The sequence below is a fragment of the Artibeus jamaicensis genome, unplaced genomic scaffold (genome assembly GCF_021234435.1).
Source record: "Artibeus jamaicensis isolate MK-2021 breed Jamaican fruit bat unplaced genomic scaffold, CSHL_Jam_final contig_889, whole genome shotgun sequence".
NCBI lineage: Eukaryota > Metazoa > Chordata > Mammalia > Chiroptera > Phyllostomidae > Artibeus > Artibeus jamaicensis.
Window position 1 is genome coordinate 4303609 of NW_026522005.1, and position 18144 is coordinate 4321752.

At 51.7% G+C, this 18144-nt stretch overlaps 1 protein-coding gene across 4 annotated transcripts in view; it reads left to right on the forward strand.

The window, feature by feature from the left end:
- The first annotated feature begins 4417 nt into the window (after positions 1 to 4417).
- The window catches only part of PDGFRA (platelet derived growth factor receptor alpha), a 49003-nt gene continuing 35276 nt past the window's right edge, over positions 4418 to 18144 (forward strand). Inside the window, exons 1-4 of one of the 4 annotated variants that reach the window (XM_037152156.2) lie at positions 4418 to 4559; positions 5622 to 5740; positions 14122 to 14182; positions 17036 to 17353. In XM_037152156.2, the coding sequence (XP_037008051.1) occupies positions 5711 to 5740; positions 14122 to 14182; positions 17036 to 17353 (409 nt within the window). In that variant the 5' untranslated portion in view covers positions 4418 to 4559; positions 5622 to 5710. Of the gene's footprint in view, positions 4560 to 5621; positions 5741 to 7311; positions 7427 to 8027; positions 8212 to 14121; positions 14183 to 17035; positions 17354 to 18144 lie in introns of those variants that run through there. The other 3 variants (XM_037152157.2, XM_037152159.2, XM_037152158.2) reach the window with 3 other exon arrangements.

Consider the following 18144-nt stretch of genomic DNA (forward strand, 5'->3'; position numbering starts at 1 on the left):
GAGGATAATCATGCACAGCCCAGAGAGTTGTCTTGAGGATTAAATAAAATAATACACTGATTAAGTAATGTGGCTCATATTCAAACTTATGCACTATAATTAGTGTAATTGTGGAACCCAGGTTCCAGTGGCTTCCAATGGCTTGCACTTCACAATGCCTTTCTGGCAGTTTTTTTTTTTTTTTTCTTTTTTAAATCACAGTGCTCTGCAGTACTTTACTCCTGGGACTTCCAGAGGACAAGGCCCTTTCTTCAGTCAGGCTGACCTAAACAGAGCGGGCCCCTCGTTCCCTTCCCGAGCCACAGCTGTGCGATGGAAAGCTGGATGGCTGAGGCCTCTAATGGAGAGCAGACCTCCCAATCTCCTCAGTCCCTCCCCTCCCCTCACAGTGGTTTTCAAATTAAAAGTACTAAGTGCTAAGGCCTAAAGAGGAGAGGGGAGCAGGAGACACAAAAATATTAAGGAAGCGAGGCTCTCTCCCTAGGAGAAGGGTATCAAAAGTCCACATCCAGGGCCACATCTTTCCCACCTCTGAGGAGCACAGGCCCTTCTAGGCTGGGCGGGCCACAAACAGAGCTTGTCCTCTCGGTCCCTGCGGAGGTCCACAGGCCGGCCGTGGTGGTAGCAACCCGTGGAGAGGGTGCAGCTGCGCACTTGCCCAGGGAACTGCTTGCTACTTCTCTCCGGAAACAAATCGAGAAAGAGAGATAGATAGAGATAGATAGATAGATAGATAGAGAGATAGATAGATAGATAGATAGATAGATAGATAGATAGATAGATAGAGAGGGCGAGGGTGAGCCAGCCGTAGGGAACCTGGAAGGGACGCTGCACCTTTAGGTCCAGCCAGCAACTGGAAGAAGGGGAAATGTGCAAGGAAGTCTGGAGAGAGAACTGTCACCCCAGGTTGCAGACTTCGGGGGAGACTCTGTTGCGGAACTCCTCCTGCCCCTTTTCCAAGACCCGGGCGCCTCTGAATTCCCAGTGTGTGAACAGGCTCAGAGCAGACTTCAAGTCTCCGCGGGTTCAGACCCCAGGCAAGGGCCGCGCCCTCACCGGTCTCCCCGCGGGAACCCCGCATCTGGGCGCGGCGTCCACAAGCCTCCTCCTAGTCTTCCCCGGGAAGGGTCCCTTCGCTGGGCTCAGGGAGGCGGTTCGCAGGCAAGAAGTGAAGGGGGTAGGGGAAGGGGCTGTTAGCGCCGTTTTCTTTGGCAAACGACCAGAGAGGCTTCATTTTCAAATCAGGAAGCTAGAAATGTGTCTCCACCCCATCAAAAATCACCAGTTTGTTTACATGTAATTTTCACAACTAAAGGCTTTGATAACTGCTACATCCTCAGGTCTACTAAGGCAAAAGGACCTCGGGTCTTCTCCGAGGAAAGTCCAATGGGGGTGGGGCTCCCCAGCCGGGGAGGACTGGGGTGGAAACAAAAAGCCAACTCCGCGGGAGACGCCCCCGAAAGCCGTAGGAGCGACGCCTCAGCCGCCTCCGGGTGACCACGGGGCGGGGACTGCAGAGCGAGTCTGGGAGGCAGGGAAGGGGGGATTTTGTTTTTGTTTTCAGGGACCGTTTTGAGTTGGTAGTAAAACGCTTGCGGGTGTCCGCTTTGCGACGGCCGGCTCGACCACGTTTCCATTTCATACGCTCGCATCCAATTTCATGCGACCCGAGGGCCTGGACGTGCGAGGCCGCGCCAGGCCGGCCGCTTTCCCCAAACTTCCCGGTCCAGCGCAGCCCCAGGGCCCGGCCTCCTCTCAGAGGGTCGCAGCCGTCCAGACTCCCGGTTTAAGGAGAGAACGCTCCTTCTTAACCCCACGACTATTTCTGAAGGAAGCAACACAAGGGGTTGAAAAACGAAATCCAGGTGCGGGCTGGGACCTTCGCACGGCGGCGCAGGCCAGCGACGGTCACCCCTCGGCGAGCACAGGGCAGCCTGGCCCCCCACGATGCCCTGGGCAGAAGCCGACGAAGACAAGACCCCGCAGTCCACGTGGGCCAGGCCCCGATTCTTGCCGGCTGCGGCTCCAGGACCACCCAGGACACCCGGCGTCCGGGGAACAATCTGGAAGCATCTTAGAACAACACCGGCGGAGTGCGGCTAGGCGGCCTCAGCGCCGCCCCCCTCCGCCTCCCCTGCGGGGCCTTCGGCGGGAGCAGAGCCGACCTCTCCCCGAGCCTCGGAGCCGCAGAGGAGAGCGCAGGGCAGGATCTGAACTCCTCCGGGCGGTGGGAGGGGCGGGCCAGTAAGGAAGGAACCGCCTCTCTCCGTGGGCCTCCAGCCTGAGGTTGCTCCTGGCCACTGGGTTTATTTTGATTTTGCAGGGAAGGCAGATGTTGACCTCTCTCCATCTTTGCTCGGCCCAGACGCGGCGACATCTTCCCCCAACCATTTGTTTCCCTGCGCCACCCCCCACCGGCGCCCCATCGCAGGAGTCAGCTCCCCAGGCCTTTAAACCTTCTGGAATGTCACACATGGAAACCTTTAGCAAATGTTTGTTAATGATCATAACAAAGGCATCATTCAAATTAGACAGGTAATTACTACCAGAAGGACAACTGGGTGCTCACTTGCTCATCCACTCTCTCTGCTTTAAATTCTCGATGAGTTAGGGCCAGAAGACAGTCCCTGCCTAGCCTCCTTTTCGGGCACAAGCGCCTCCGAAGTGAACCCTGAAGTCACTATTTGGGGGCCAGAGCGCTGGGGTCCCTCGTTCAGCAGATTCCGGTGCGACAGGGCGGGCACTGTCCGGGTAGCAGAGCAGGCCTACCCTCTTGGGTACTTCATATAAAAACTCAGATCTCAACTTTTCTTAAATAGCCTGAAAGCCAGTACCCGCTTTTTCCTATTACTCTGCGCTCTAATTTTGATGGGGGTCGTTAGTCCCCGTTCGTTATCTACAAACATTACGGTATCCTGTTAGCATTCCGAACAAGGGGCTGTTCATATATTTGCCTTCAACGATTTCCTGAAGGAACATGTGGAAGTAATAGTGAGCCGTGCAGTCACCCGAACTGAAGATGCACAAGAGGCGGGCGCGCAGAGGAGCTGGGTAATGGGGCCCCTGGCCCAGCCCCAGGTGTCTTCCCGAGCCTAACACCCCAGCAGCCGGTCCCAGTTAAGCCCAGCACCCCTTGGACTACTTCTGTGACCCTTCTCTGCCCACTGTCCGGCGTCTACCTTCCTGATGAAGGAGAAGGTGATGGCTGGCCAACGTTCCAGTCTTAACCTGGTCCAGGGAATTCCTACTGTGATGGGGTGGAGGGAAAGGATGACCCCCGCCCTTCAAACCATCCCCCCCCCCTTCCCGCAAAAGAATTGAAAATTGAGGCAGGCTAGGAGGTTAACGCGCTCCCCTCCCCCCGCGCTCGTCGGGAAGCCCCACTGCGCCCAGGTCTGGTTACTGGAGCGTCAGCGCCCCCTTTCCTTCGCGAGCAGGATCGCTGTCCCGCCTGGCGCCTTGGGAATGGGGTTTGGGGCTCCGCTCTTAACCCTGCGGCGTAGGCAGGGTCCCACCCACGCGGCGAGAAGGAGCTCGGGTCAGGTCAAAATGCACCCTCCCGCTGAGCGCGGAGGTGGCGGGCGCGTCGTGGACGATTCTCCAAACACCCAAGCCTGAGCCTTTTAGTGTGTGAGAGAAGCCGGGGCAACCTCCCGCCCCGAAAACAAAGACCCGTTAGAGGTCGTTCTGTGGGAGATTGTTCCAAATCTACACAGACTCTGGATTCTTTGCACCTTCTTTCAAACTCGTTTTCGAAACAAACAAACAAACAAACAAACAAACAAGAACTCCCCACCCACGACCCCCCCCCCCATCTTCACGTTGGGCTCCACAGTTTGTCTAATCTCATTAAAGGATTAGCGACTACGCGGCACTTTTCCTAAAAGACCTCAGGTTCAAACGACCCAACCGCTTGGAGACCTCTGCTGAGGGCCCTGTGTCTAGATAGGCTGGGAATTTCTGCAGAAAGCACACTTCTCGATTCCAGACTTATGTTCCCTTTGGGCATTAAGTACAATTTTACGTGACGTTTTTCTTCCCAGAGAATACTAAGCAACGTAGCAGAGTAGGAAATACCCCCAAACGAGGAGGTAAACTCATTCGGGAAATGATGGGCAGTTTGTATTTTCACGAACATCTTTCCTCGCGAAGCATCAACGCCTCCCTCTTCCTCCACCCCCAACCCATCTGGTCTGCTTCTCCCCGCCCCCCAGTTGTTGTCGGAGTCTGGGGGTTGGGGCTGGACCCCCTGATTGCGTAAGAGCAGCAGCGAAGGCACAACCTGAAGGTTGGGAGTTTCGGAGAGCACTGAGGTCTTGGAAACTTTTATTTTGAAGAGGCCAAGGGGGTGGGGCTTCATTTCCTGACAGCTATTTACTTAGAGCAAATGATTAGTTTTAGAAGGATGGACTATAACATTGAATCAATTACAAAACGAGGTTTTTGAGCCCAATTCAGTTGGAGCTAGAGGGAGAGAAACAGGAGGGGACTACAGGCCGTGGACACACTTTTTACTACATATGTAGGATTTTCATTTCGAATTGACATAACGGGAGAAGGTAAGGGAGAAGGGAAAAAAATGATTTTTGTTTCTAAGAGAAGTCCCTGTCAGGCCCTTTGGGCTAGAAATAGTGAAGTAACTTCACTCAAATTTTGGCAATGAGGAAAAAACAAAGTTGAAGTTGAATTCCAGTGGAATGTCCAGAAAGTAATTTATTTTGAATAAATTTCAGTTGGAAGGAAGATAACCATAGAGTTCGAAAGTCTAAGGATTTAAAAAAAAAACATTTTCCAGACCTATTTTTAAAAGCAGTGTTTTTTTTTAACAACTCTATGGCCTCTCAAAGAAATTGTTTAGGCTCACATTTTTGAGGTTTCCTTTGGGGCTGGCGTGGAATTATGTATACTGGGACGAGCACCAAGTAATGCTGTGAGTGGGGGCAGAGGTGTTTGCCCTCTTTTTGGCAGTGGGTCCTGGAAGACGACAGGTTTTTAATGAGTATTTTTCATTCCTTGCGGTTTGGCGGGACATCGTTGCCGCTGGTGGCATGGAACGCGGCTGAAACCCTGGGGAAGGTGGGGACAGAAGAGCGCGCGTGGGGCGCAGGAGGAGTTGCAGGGAGGATTGGAGTGAAGGGCTCGGCTGGAGGAGGCTGGACCTTGGGTGCTCGCTGGGCGCAATCGGCGCCGGCCCAGGGCGCATAATTACTGGACGGCGCAGCGCGGGCTGCGAATTGGGGCCAGATTTCAGTGCTACGGTGGCGGCTGCGAGACAAGCAGAGGGGGCACGGACTGGGAGAGGGTCTGGGGAGCTCCTCAGCGGTTTGCGGGATCAGCGAAGTGTGAGGGAGAGCGGGCGCCAGCCCCGCGGTGCGCTCGGGTTGCGCGCCCTAGCGCGGGGGCGACGGAGGCGCGCGCGGGCGGGCAGGCTGTCTGGAGTAACGACAAACACATTTGGCCTGGAGTGAAGAAGTCGTCGCCGCCTCGCATTCCAGCAACTGGGATTTGAGGAATTTCTAACTGCGCTCCAAGGGGGCCTCATCGCCTCTGTGGTCCCCACCACTACCCGTCTTTGCGCGCCCCCTTCCTCGCGGGAACCTTTTTTTTTTTTTTTTATAAAGGCCGGAGCTCTGCTACTGCCCATTACGGGCCGCAGGAAGGAAAGAAGGAAGATCGCCAGAGCGCCCAACTTCTTGTGGGAAGGTTAGGGATGAGTTGGAACAGGGAAACTTGGTTTCAGGTAAGATGGAAAGAGGGAGGCGAACCATCTTCACTACCCCCCTCCGGGCACCGAAGCCCGGGATCTCCCTCCCACGCCCCTTTCCGCGCGGGAATGCGTGGCACTCGCCGCCTGTACTAGCCCTGCGCTGCTTCATCCTCTCCAGCGTCCACTCTATATTCCGCTCTCTAAGCCGGCCTCCTACTCTCTGCGGGGCGGTCTTCCTGCGTCCCTACATTCTCTGTCGTCTATCCCCGTGGAAGTCGGCTTTTACGTTTACACGTGAGATTAATTTTCCCCCGCAGAGCAAAGGGAGCGGGCGACGTTCACTTGGCTTGGAGACAACTGGGAACAACGGTTCTGTTCGGAAAGGGTGGTCGTGGCCAGCTCAGAGCCAGAGGGAGTGTGACCCAGTGAGGGGGCCCGAGGTCCCCGCTGCCTGGCCAGGTGTGCTGGAGCTGCCAATGGCCTGACCAAGCCTCGGCCAGGAAGGAAGTTCTTAGCTGTCTGTCAGTCGGCTGTCCGTCTATCCTGCAGCTAGAGCGTCCGTCTGGCACTTTGCTCCCCCAGCCCCACGAAGACATTAGGATGTACAGAAAAGTGTTTGGAAGAACTCGCTACTCACCTCTGAGAGTGAGAGGCAAACCCGGGCTGGAGAGGGAGCTAGAACGGCCCTTATCAGGCCCGGGCTGCCCCGCGCCTGGCCGGGCTGCCTGGAAAAGCTTGGGGCTGGGCGGTGTGGGAAATGGCTTTTTGGCTCCACAGCCTAATTGCTCAACGTTTTGGACCGCCTCACCACGGTCGCTCTCCACCAGGATTAGGCAGCTTTTTAGAACAGGAAGAGACATCCAGGGCAAATGGGCGCGACAATCTTCCGCACAGCTCCTGGGACTAACACCCCGGAGCCCAGCGAGCCCCAGGGGCCGCAAAAAGGGAAGGAGGAGCGCCCCGGGCGTGCGCACACACGCTACGGCGTTGGCTCTGTTTTTACGCCCCCACCCCCGCCATATGACCCACCCGGTCTGTGGTGCTGCTGCTTTGCATCCCTTTCCTCTTTTCCAGCCCCCCGGCTTCCTCTTTCCTACAGTCTTCACGATAAAGGGGGCCAGCCCTTACCCTGCTCCCCGACAGGCGAGGGCTAGACCAGCCTAGCGTTGACTGCCCTGGTCAGTTCTTGCTTCAGGGCTCTTGCAATATTGCTTTTGGTCTCACCCAAGTGTATCTGGACTCCAGAATCTGAGTCCTGAGAGCGAGCGGGGAGGTAGAAGGGGGAGGTAGGTTGGGGAGGGGGAAGGAGATAGTCGTAAGGAACCCGTAACTGACTCTGCCCTGGCACGGGCCGTATATTGACCGAGAAGGACCCTAAGCAGAGACCTAGCTCTCGGCTCCCGGCCCCAGGTCCGCTTTCCTCCTAGGGCCGGGGCTGGGGAGGGGTGAAAGGGGAGGGGCATGGAGTAGGCTTTCCAGCTGCAAACGCGTCTGGCGCCGAGGCGGGCCGGGTTTGTTTCTCCTGGGGACCGGCCGTGGGCGGCGCGCAGTGCTGGGACGCGTCCTGGGGACTTGGTGGTCAGAGCCTTCCCGCAAACTCCAGCGGTTGGGGGTGGGGAACTCATCTGGCCTCCGTGGAGCCGCGGGACGATTACTTTTTGCTGTTGGAAAAGTAGCAATTCTGGGGAAAGAGCTAAAAGCCAGCTCGGGGACCGAAAGGTGTGGCTCTCAGCGTCTCTCGCATCTGGTTTCGCGGGGTCCCCGAGTAGCATCATCTGTCGGGGGCGATGCGGGCTGGTCTCCCTGCACTGGATGCAGGGTGGAGGGCAAATTGCTTTTGCCCACTAGGACTGCGTTCTAGTCCGGGCTCAGCTAGTGCTAGTCTTTTGCTGAATTTGCTCAGTGGCATTTCCTTTTGTTCAAAAACTGAACAGTGAGCCAGGGATCGGTTAGAAGTAGAATGGAGGGGATAAAGAAAACCTCGGCCGTGGCTTTCTTCTCTTCTTACTGCAGTCTTCCTTCCCTGCGGAAGCGGAGCTAGAGGTGCCGGCGGGCGCGAGTGTGCACTTTGGTAGCGGCCGCAAAGGCGAGCGTCGAGCAAGGGGTTACTGGGGGAGGCTCGGTGCACAGAAGCCGAGGGGGCGCAGTGCCGGACGGATCGCCGGGGCCTTCTCCAGCAGCAGCTCGCAGCCGCAGCCGTGTTACTTTTGAGCCCATAGGAGGCGCTGGCGCGCGACTGTAACCCTAAACCCCGGGTTCCTCTCTTTTTACACCCCTCCCAGCTCCCCTCCCTCCACCCGGTCCAGCCCCCTCTTGGGTCTCAACTGAAAACAATGCAAACGCCAAACGTCTTGCCTGGGGCGCTGCGGCGGCTGCAGCTCTGAGGCCAGGAGCGCGGAGGACTAGGGCGCAGAACCCCGGAGCGGACGGTCGTCACTACCATCCCCTGGTGTTCGAGCCGTGGAGGGCGTGGAGGTGGCAGGAGTGGGAGCGGCCCTTTCCCTGTACGTGTGGGTGTGGCGGGGCAGGGGCTGGACAGTGTTATCACGGAACCTCCCTGGCGAGGGTGGGCGAGGGGCGGTGGGCGAGCGGTGGTCAGGGCTGCGCTGTCGGGGACCCGGAGCTTGAGCGGACGCGAAAGCCTGCAAGCCAGCGGGTAAGATCTGCGGGGCTGCTGCGCCCTCTGGCGGGCTCCCAGAGTGCGGTCCAGTCTTCCGCCAGCCTCCCGCGTCGGAGAGCCGGGCTGAGCCCGAGGGGGCCCCCGAAGACCACCCCGGGTCACCTTTTCTCCTTCTGAAAGCCTCCAGTAGGTGCCTCGCAGGCACTAGATCGGCCTGGGAGGCGCTGGGCGGGCGGTAGGGAGCGGAGGTCTCCGGGTTTGGGGGTGAGGATGGGGCGTCGTAATAATTAAATATGGGAGAAGCGGAGGACCACAGAGGCTGGAAGGTCCTCTGAGCTCATGGTGGGTAGGAGGGACTAGTCCCTGACTTGTTTTCATCTTCTAGCACACTTCCCTGCTGTGTAGGCGCCTGTTGCTGTTTGTTTTACGACCCCGCGTTATTGTGTAAACGGGAACACTCGTTTCCAGTCCGCGATTCCGGGGCTGCGCGGTTGTCACGGCCCAGCCCGGTGGGATTAGAGGGGTGACAATGGCATGCGAACAGATCGGGCTGCGCGGGACCCAGGTGGCCTCCCTCCTCGAGTGGGTGGAAACTCCAAGATGAGAACAGCGTTGGCTAAACAAAATGCTGAACCACCGAACCTCCTCTCGAGTGGCTTTCCCTGAACTTTTGAGGCCTGGGATGGCAGTGTCATTTCCCGGCTCCCGAGGCCCGGCTGCCCCTACTCACAGTGAGATAGTGATAGTACCTGTCCCCTGACCCCTGAATTTTTCTGCCCCCCCCCCCCCCCCCCCGCAGAGAGATTCAGAAACAATTCCTCCATTCCTGCTTCCATTCTTCGGTCTTTGAAAAGGACGTCACTATGAAACCTTAAAGTACAATCTAAGAAAGGAAGAAATTAAAAGTTAAGCTTTGGGACATTTTAGCGCAGAATTTACGGAGGCATCTGTGTCCCCAGGAAACTGTGGACCCACGTCCTTGGACCAACACTGCCATCTGCTGCCCACACTCGAGAACTGCAGCGCCTCTCTGAGGGAACGGGCTTCCCGGAGACTCTAAGCAAGTTGTGGCCGAAGGACGCGTTTTGGGGGGAGGGCAGCCGGTAGGACCTAGTGAAAGATGACTGAAGATCTTTTCCTATAAAGCCGCAAGAATCGTTGGGAGATTAGCATTTATTTTGTGGATCTTTGTGTACTTTCTTTTTTGCTTTGATTGTTACTTCTTGGCATATCAGAGCAGAATTTTCATTTCCCTTTGAGGAAAGCCCTAGTGTCCTGGGCTTGGTGATCCCCGGCTCAAGGGTATTGCAAGCTTTTACACCGAAGGTCGTCCCACTAGGAGTCGCACCAGCTTGGTTACAATCCAAGGGGAGTGCCATGTTAGTCTCCATGGTTAAATATCTGATGCAGGGAGAGCAGAAGGGTTTGTGAAGGTACGTTGTCCCATTAACTGCCTCCATGTAGAAATACTCCAGCCCCAACCCACCGCTGGAATGTCTAACGGAGCTCAGGGAGATCAAAACAGCAAAACAGGCTGTACTGAGCTGTAGATCCCGGTCAGCACACCCTCCCTGAAGTTACCACCGGTGTAGAAAGGCCCTTGGACTGACTGGGCTGAAGTTATGAGACCGAGTAGAACATTTGTCACAGGGGGAAAAACAGGATATGTAATTTTCACAGTTAGAATTAACTTAGGAGAGCTGACATTAACTAAACCTCGAAAATTTGAATCTTGAAGCCGTCAGTGGCTTTTGGGACTGTGAGAGCGTCTCCTGTGGCCTTTAATCAGGCCAGGGTGGGGTGAAACTCAATATTCACAGGCTCCGCAGCAGGCGCATCGTGCAGTGGCTGAGCGGGATGCTGGTCTGTGGCTGTATGAGAAGGATGCTGCATGCGTACATCTGGAAATCGGCCCCTGCATCGCTTGCTCTGTAAACTCTAGCTGAGCTTGTTGTCTTTGGTTGTGGAGCCACACTCAAGGGCTCTTCACTTCTGCTTGCAGGATGAGATGGCAGCCTATTAAAGAGAGAGAATGATGCCTGCAAACAGATACGGTCTCTGTTTTTGTGACTGTGTATTGGTTCAGCTGAAAATAGTCTGAATCGCTACACCAGGCCTGGGCAGACTGAGCTCAGATCAGCTTCTCCCCTGGGCAGATGACGCAGGGCACGCCACACGCCTCTGGGGCCCGGCTTTCTCAGGAAGAAGTGGAGTAGCCACGCTTGACATTCCTCTCATCGAAAACAGCTGAGAGGAGTCTGCAGGAAAAAGAATCAATATGAAAACCAGTAGATGTCGTTTCCAAAGCAATTAAACCATATAATTTAATCTTTACAATAATGTAGTAAGGCAAGCTGGCAAGTCAGGTGTGACTATCCCTGGTTTATAGAAGAAGAGACGGAGGGTCAGAGAGATGAACAAAGTGTCAGATGTGGGATCAGAGCCTAGTCCAATGTGATTCCTATCATACCTTCTTTCTTTAAAAAATATTTATTTTCAGAGAGAGGGCAAGGTCAGGGAGAAAGAGAGGGACAGAAACATCACTGTGTGGTTGCCTCTTGAGCCTCCCTACTGGGGACCTGGCCTGCAACCCAGGCATGTGCCCTGAATGGGACTCAAACCAGCAACCCTTTAGTTTGTAGCCCAGCACTCAATCTACTGAACCACACTAGCCAGAGCTGGTTTCCAGCATATCTTCTAAGGGAAGGAAGGAGAAAGACAAGAGAAAGGTGTGTGTAGGGGTTGGGAGGGGGGCATTGTGGGGAAGATCACAAGTCCTTGCCTGAAATTGAACGTTTCTTAAACTTGTGGCAAATGTTTTTGAGTTGTGACTATAGAAGATTGAGACCAAAGTCTAACATACACCAGTAGTTGGCACGAGAGGAATGATTATGATTTATTTAGAAAAAGCTGTGGTTGAAAAGTATCGTTTCTCCTCTCAAAGTGATTTGTTCTTGCTGACTTGTCATGTGCCATGTTTCTCTGAATTTGTAATGTCCGTGAGTCATATTTGCACATGTGACTTCTGCATGAGCTCCAGGGGAGGGGGTACTGATCGAGGATGAGCTTTTACTCCCACAGGAGAAAAGCACGGACACAGCAAGTCTCTTGGAGGCTGTTGCTGCAGGGCCACGAGGCAGGGAGGCCTCTGTTCTCTCTGGTGGTTTTCCATGACTTCCCGGCAGGGTGAACACTGCTATTACTCACGAGGAAATTGATGAGTAATGACATGAAACTTAAATCTGCTTGGATTTCTAGCCAGGGAACCACTCTTATCAGAGAAGGGCGTTCGAAATCTTAAGCAAAAACATGTTGATTTCTTATTATTGGCATCATTATCGCTTATCCCCCCAGGCCCTGTTTTCATTGCCCACTTTGTATGTCAGTAAGTATCCTACCTGGCAGCGGGTCTACTGTATCTGGATGCGCAGAAGGAAATCTGGTGGGGCCTGGCCAGGGCAAAACGATGCTCAGAGCCTGCCCTGTAAAAGCGGCAAACGCCTCTCTTAAGCCAGAGAATGCTTTAAAGATGCGTTGTTGGCAAGCCTTGCTAAAGAAACACAGGATATAAATGTGATAAAACCCAAGACAGCAAGCTGGTTCTGGAGTGTTCCTTTGAAGTTGTCTTAAGTGGATTATCAGTGGGAGGCTGATATAAATTCGGACAAACACGCCGGCCCTCACTGCTAATTGAGGTAACTCAGGCTAGCCATCCTGGCTCTGGGGCCCACTGTGCCCATTGCAGCAGCTGTGTGGAAAACCCTGCACCCAGGAGGGGCACATGCCCAGATCCTCCGGCGCCCTCCGCCAGCCATCATTCTACAAGCTGCGGTGGGGTTCACAGCAGTGCCTTGTGCTGCTCTCACTGTGGTGAGCAGAGAGATAAAGCAGGGCCCCGATTTGCATAAGGAAATAGTTGGGAGTGGGGGAGGGGAACACGAGGCTGAGTCACTGACCTTCCCTTGAGAGGGACCATATGGTGGACTGGAGAGTGCGTGGCTTTTGCATCGCACAGACTTCGTGTTGGAATCCTGGCTTTGGCACCAGCTGTGTGACTTCTAGTCATTTGCTAAACCTCTCTGAGCCTCAACTGACACTTAAATCGGTCACAGGGTTATCGTTAACAACCACAACACACACAGGAAAACTTTGGCAGAGTAAATATTGGTTTCTCATTCCTGCCTTGGAGAAAACAGTAATTTTTCCCCCGTCTAACTCACCCTCTTCCCTGTTACCCGGCACTTCATCTTTCTTCCTCCTTCATTTTCCTGGGAGAATTCAATGAAGCAGATATCCGATTTCTGCAAATAGATTGCCTCGTCACGTTAAAGCCAAAATTCGTGATCAGGTGTCACCAAAAACCAGTAGGCTATTATCTCTCGGATTCCCCCCCCCCAACCAAACACACACACCCCCAAACCAAAATCGTATAACTAGAATATGCATACATTGAATTTCTACTTTTTAATTTTGCTTTTTAGGCAGTTTAATTCAGGAATTGCATACACACATCTCAGTTTCCAAAGTCAGTGACGGACCAGATTCAGTCCCGTGATGTCATTCCCATGCCATTCGGGGGACCCCGGGCAGCCCAGGCTGCTTCAGTTAAAATGCAGGGGCTCAGCAGCTCCGACACCAGCAAGCCCGTTTACAGGTCCTCTTCACCGCCTTCAGGAAGACCCCTTTATCAGCGACTTCGTGTGGGAAGGGCAGAGGGAGACAAAATAAAGTGAGTGGGGGTGCGCACGAAAAGACAAAGATCAAGAAAAGGACTTTTCCGAGGGTTGGCCGGATCAGTGATTTTCTCACAGGGCAACAGGGGACCCTCTTTAATTGTTCTCTCCCTTAATATTTATTATCCTACTCGCCTTCCTTCCTTCTTGCCCACTGCTTTCCCAGCTTGTGTGTTGTGCTCATTCAGTTTCAATCTCTCGCTCCATTTCTCTTCATTCCCCAGATTTGGTTGCAGAGAATCAGAATTCGAAACTTGGTTTCTGTAGGTGCTATTATACTCTTCTCGTGAAAATGAATCGGTTTCCATCAAATGTGGTCCTGGGCTCTACTGCATCCCTCGAGACACAGGCATTTAGTCACACTTTCCTCTCTCATTTCCTTTCCCTTCTTTGTGCATCTCCCTTCCATGTCCATGGGCTCGTTTGGCTTGAGTGAGCGCAGTAGGTCCTAGGAGAACCGAAATGTGCCTGGGAGGACGGAGCCTGGAGTGGGTCTCTGCATCACAAAGTGACGTTATCCTCTGAGTGACATGGGTTCATGGGACTTTCGAAAACTCTGGATCTTAGAGAATGAGATATTTGTTCCAGCCCAGTATCTTTTCTAAAGGTTGTAGAGGATGTGACCTTCCTGTACTTTCTGTAGTGAAACACAGCAAGTGACAATCCATTTTGAGTGAAAACAGCTCAAGTTTGGAAAGTTGAGTAAATACATGTGTTTACTTCGTTTTTCATGCTCTTAATTGAAATGGTGTAAAAGGAACGGTTCTCTTGGACATATGCCATGACCATAAAATGAGACATTTCGGAATTTGAAAACTCTGCCATCCAGAGCGTTTCGGCTTCAGATGGCTTCTGTCATGAACTTGGGCCCCATCGGGCTGTTCGACTCTTTCTTTATAGATGTTATATTATTTTAACTGTGAATCTTACACTGGGGTGTTTTTTTTTTTTACTAAAATGATGTTGTTGACATTTTCTGTAGCTCACAAGACAAAGAGAGCAAGGCTCATGGGCTCTTTCTATTGGCTAACACTGTTTCTGTTTGACTTTTCACTTTTCAGTTTTCTGGAGCGATGGGGACGCCCCACCTGGCACTCCTGGTCGTAGGCTGTCTCCTCACAGGTATGGATCCCAGTCTTCCCAGGGTTTGTTATCCTGGGGGAAGCCTTGTTGTCCATGTTCTGGGCTCCAGGGCATAACCAGTCCAAAAGAGTGAAGAGAAGCAGAAAACTATAGGATGTTATCTAGACTGACCACAAACCTTCGTTTCCTATTTCAAAAAGAATGTTCTCCAGGGCCAGTTTTAGGGGTATGTCAATCCTAGTATTGAAGTATTGTTAGGAAACATTTCTCTGCCCTCTTCCTTTTCTTGAGACATGGGCTTCCAGTTAACATGGGCTTCCAGTAGAGGTGGATCAGAGAAACTCAAAGTTTAAAAAGAAAAGGAAAATTCTGGTCAAGGAAATGACACCTGTTGTGATGTTAGAGAAACACCCACCCTTCCCAGGGTCTTTTGTTACTCTGGGTTCTTTATGCCTGCTGCCGAGTTAGGAACTGTGGCTCTCAATGCAGGAGTTTGCTAAAAAGGAAAGGAATTATTTAATTAAAAGTTATACAGGCTTAGAATAATGGTGGAATTCTGCTGTTAAATCTCCCTTCAGAAACAAAGATACACCCGTGAACACACAATCCTGCCCTCCCCCTTTGCCCAGCCAGGCTAGTCTGAGCACGCCAGGCAGAAGTACTGCCCCCCAGAAGAAAACAAACAGAAGTCTGCAGTTCACTTCTCCCGGCGACTTCCAGTAATCCGTGCTCCGCTGGGCAGGTCTCCCTGGGTTCTCGGCACCGCAGCTGTGTCACCGTGATCTCCAGTTATAAATCAAAGCCACAAGAAACCATGTGGCACCCCCTGGTGGACAGCCTGGGAGAGTCCTTTCACCCCCTGTTGACCCAAGTGGGCCGGCAAGGTACCATGTTGTCTCCATCTCACCTGGTGCCTGCCTTTTTGTTTAAATCCCATGCTGGATCCTGCTCCCCAACCCCATTTCCAGTTCTTCCCACAACTGGCTAAACCTGCTAGCACTCCGTATTGTTCTGCCCTTCTGGGCTGCCATAGTTAGTCTGGGCAGGTGTGGCCCTGATGTGTGGAGTGAACCATGTCCAAGCTCTCACACAAGCGCTGTAACTGGGGAGCAGCTGCCTCCCAGCTACATCATGGGTCCAAGTCATGCCCACCTCCCTGGCTCCACGCAGGCACCAGTTTTAATGCTATTAAAACACCAGCCAATTTCTTTAGATGCACCCCATTACAGCAGGTCATACCTATCTTAAGTGGAAGATGCTTAAATTGCTAGGAAATCTTAGAACCACCTTTTTCAGCCATTCTTTTGTAAAGGATCTAATAGAATATTTGACTCTTGGGATTCCCACTAACTCTTCTTCACCATGAGGATGCCATTGGAGCCATTTGTTGAAATATTTATTGGGCTTTTCTTAATTACCATCCAGATATTTATGCATTGCAGATGTTCACCATGAAACCAGTAGTTTTTCTAGTCTGAGGCGTTTAACTCAAACCTATTACCACGTTTAGGCCTTATCTGTATGGATACTATAGAATTGAGCAAGATCAGTGATTTAGTAGTTGTAAACTCCACTAATTATATGTAAGTAACAGAGCGGTAGGCGACTCAGTTGTGCTTCCCACTTCTGTCTTAACAAGCTACAGGGCTTATAGTGGCCCTCGTTAAAGATGGGTGGGATCTCGGGCTCTGAGGCAGATTAGGGATCATTAATTACTGGAGTGTTTTCTAACATCAGGACAGGGAAGACTCACTCCCTCTTCCCACCGAAGAACAGTTTTGGAGGGGAGTAGTGGGACTTAAAAAAAGGCTATTTTTAATTGTATTGTGCAATGTAAAAATAAAATTGTCAACTCTTTTAGATTAAAAAATGTCAATATCATGAAAGACAAAAAGGCTGAGGAACTAAGACTGTAGCTCATCCCTGAGTGGCCCCTGGATCCAACAACAAAAAGGCTAGTAAAGACGCTGGAACAACTGGGGAAAGATTTTACACACACACACAATAGTAACATTGTATTAATGTGAAATTTATTGGGTGTGATCATCATTTTTTGGTTGTGCAGGAGGATGTCCTTGTTTTTAGGATGTAACATGTTGACATATTAAATCAGAATTGCAGTGTCTACAAGTAACTCTTAAATAGTTCAACAAAATACACGTGTATGTGTGTGAACGAGAGAAAAAAGTATGTATGGGAAACTCAAAATCAGCTGAAATAAAATTTGTTTAAAGATGAAAACATAACACATAATGTATCTTCTGTCAATTTTATAGACAGGGGAAGCTGAAATTTCAGGCCCTAAGATAAACTCAGACTTTTTCCCCTCTTGGGCTTTACTTATTCTTATTTTTGAATGAAAATCCACCTTGTCCCTCCTTGGTTTCTGGAAGTCGTTAGAGAGAAGGCAGGTCTGAGTGTGGTGAGACATGAAAGATGTGTACTTCTGGAGCACAGATCTGCTTTGTGCTGGGTTCAGTGAGTCTCCCTGCTCCTGTTCTCCTCCCCTTTCTTACTCAGGGAAGCCTCTGCAGGGGACGTTGGCAATAAAGAACCCATATGTGCTTTGAGCCTATACCGTCTTGGGATATTTTATGGCCACACATAAGAGTCTGAAATATGGAATTGGACTCAGACGTCCTCTGTCCGAGTGTTTGGGGGCTGTGAGTCTGGAGGGCTTAGTGCAGCTATTGAGGCTTTTGGAGCGATTGCTGCTCTCAGCAGATGTGGTGGCTCTTATAATGGGGGGCCTTTCATGGGCCTCTAGGCGAACGGATTTTTGTGTAGAAATGGTTATTGTTCATGTAAGCGGCTGCTGTGGCTTCTCTTGGTTCTCTGGGTGAAACCGTCCCTTCTGGCTGCGTCCTATTCAGAGCCTGTTTCCTTTTCCAGGGCCGAGTGTCATTTTCAGCCAGCTTTCATTACCCTCCATCCTCCCAAACGAAAATGAAAAGGTTGTGCAGCTGAATTCATCCTTTTCTCTGAGATGCTTTGGGGAGAGTGAAGTGTCCTGGCTGTACCCCATATCTGAGGACAAGAAGGCCAATGTGACCATCAGAAATGAGGAGAACAACAGTGGCCTTTTTGTGAAAGTGCTAGAAGTGGCCAATGCCTCGGCGGCTCACACAGGACTGTACACTTGCTATTACAACCACACGCAGACGGAAGAAAACGAGATCGAAGGCAGTCACATCTACATCTATGTGCCAGGTGAGCTGGACTGGTCCCCGGACCCAGCTGGCTGTTGTCCTGTCTCTCGTCGAGGTTTAAAAGACTGTAAGAGTAATAAATATTTACTGGAGAAAATTAGAAAAATACAGGTGAACACACACAATTAAGTTGATCATTTGTAATGTCATCATGAAATAATTCCTTGTGAACATTTTGGAACTGTGGTAAGCTTCAGAAATCATTTTTATTGTGGCATCTCCTTTATCAGCATCACACCAAAAAAATCTGAGATGTGCTCGTTTCTGTTCAGTTCGATCAAGTTCCACAAATGTTTGCTGCACCTTTCCTGTGTGTCAGGCACTGTGCTGTGTGTTGGGGGCACAGGTTTATTAGGTAGGTGCTGTTTTGGACTTGCTTATAGCTCATTACAATGGTTTACACATAAACAAGCTGTTCCTCAAATTCACTAATACATGCGTCTACTCTTGATGAATTGGAAAGGATTTTTTTCTTTTTATTAAATTTAGAGGCAAATTTTCTAGTAATGATGTTATGATGGATTCTGTCCTCTGAGAAGCAGATGTCAAGGTAGGAGTAGGGTGGGGTTAAGCATGTGAGGGCTTTATTAGGGAGAGGCCTATGTGAGAAAATGGGGAGGGATCCCACAGAGTCTGCTAGAAATGTTTGCATGGTAAGTGTGACCCCCGAATGAAGGAGAGCGGGGGGAAGTTGGGGCAGATGAGTCCTAGACCTCTACGGAAGGCCCTGGAGTTCTCCAGCCTAAGCAACCCAGTTCCACATGGTCATTGGCTGAAAGCAGCCCTGGAGGC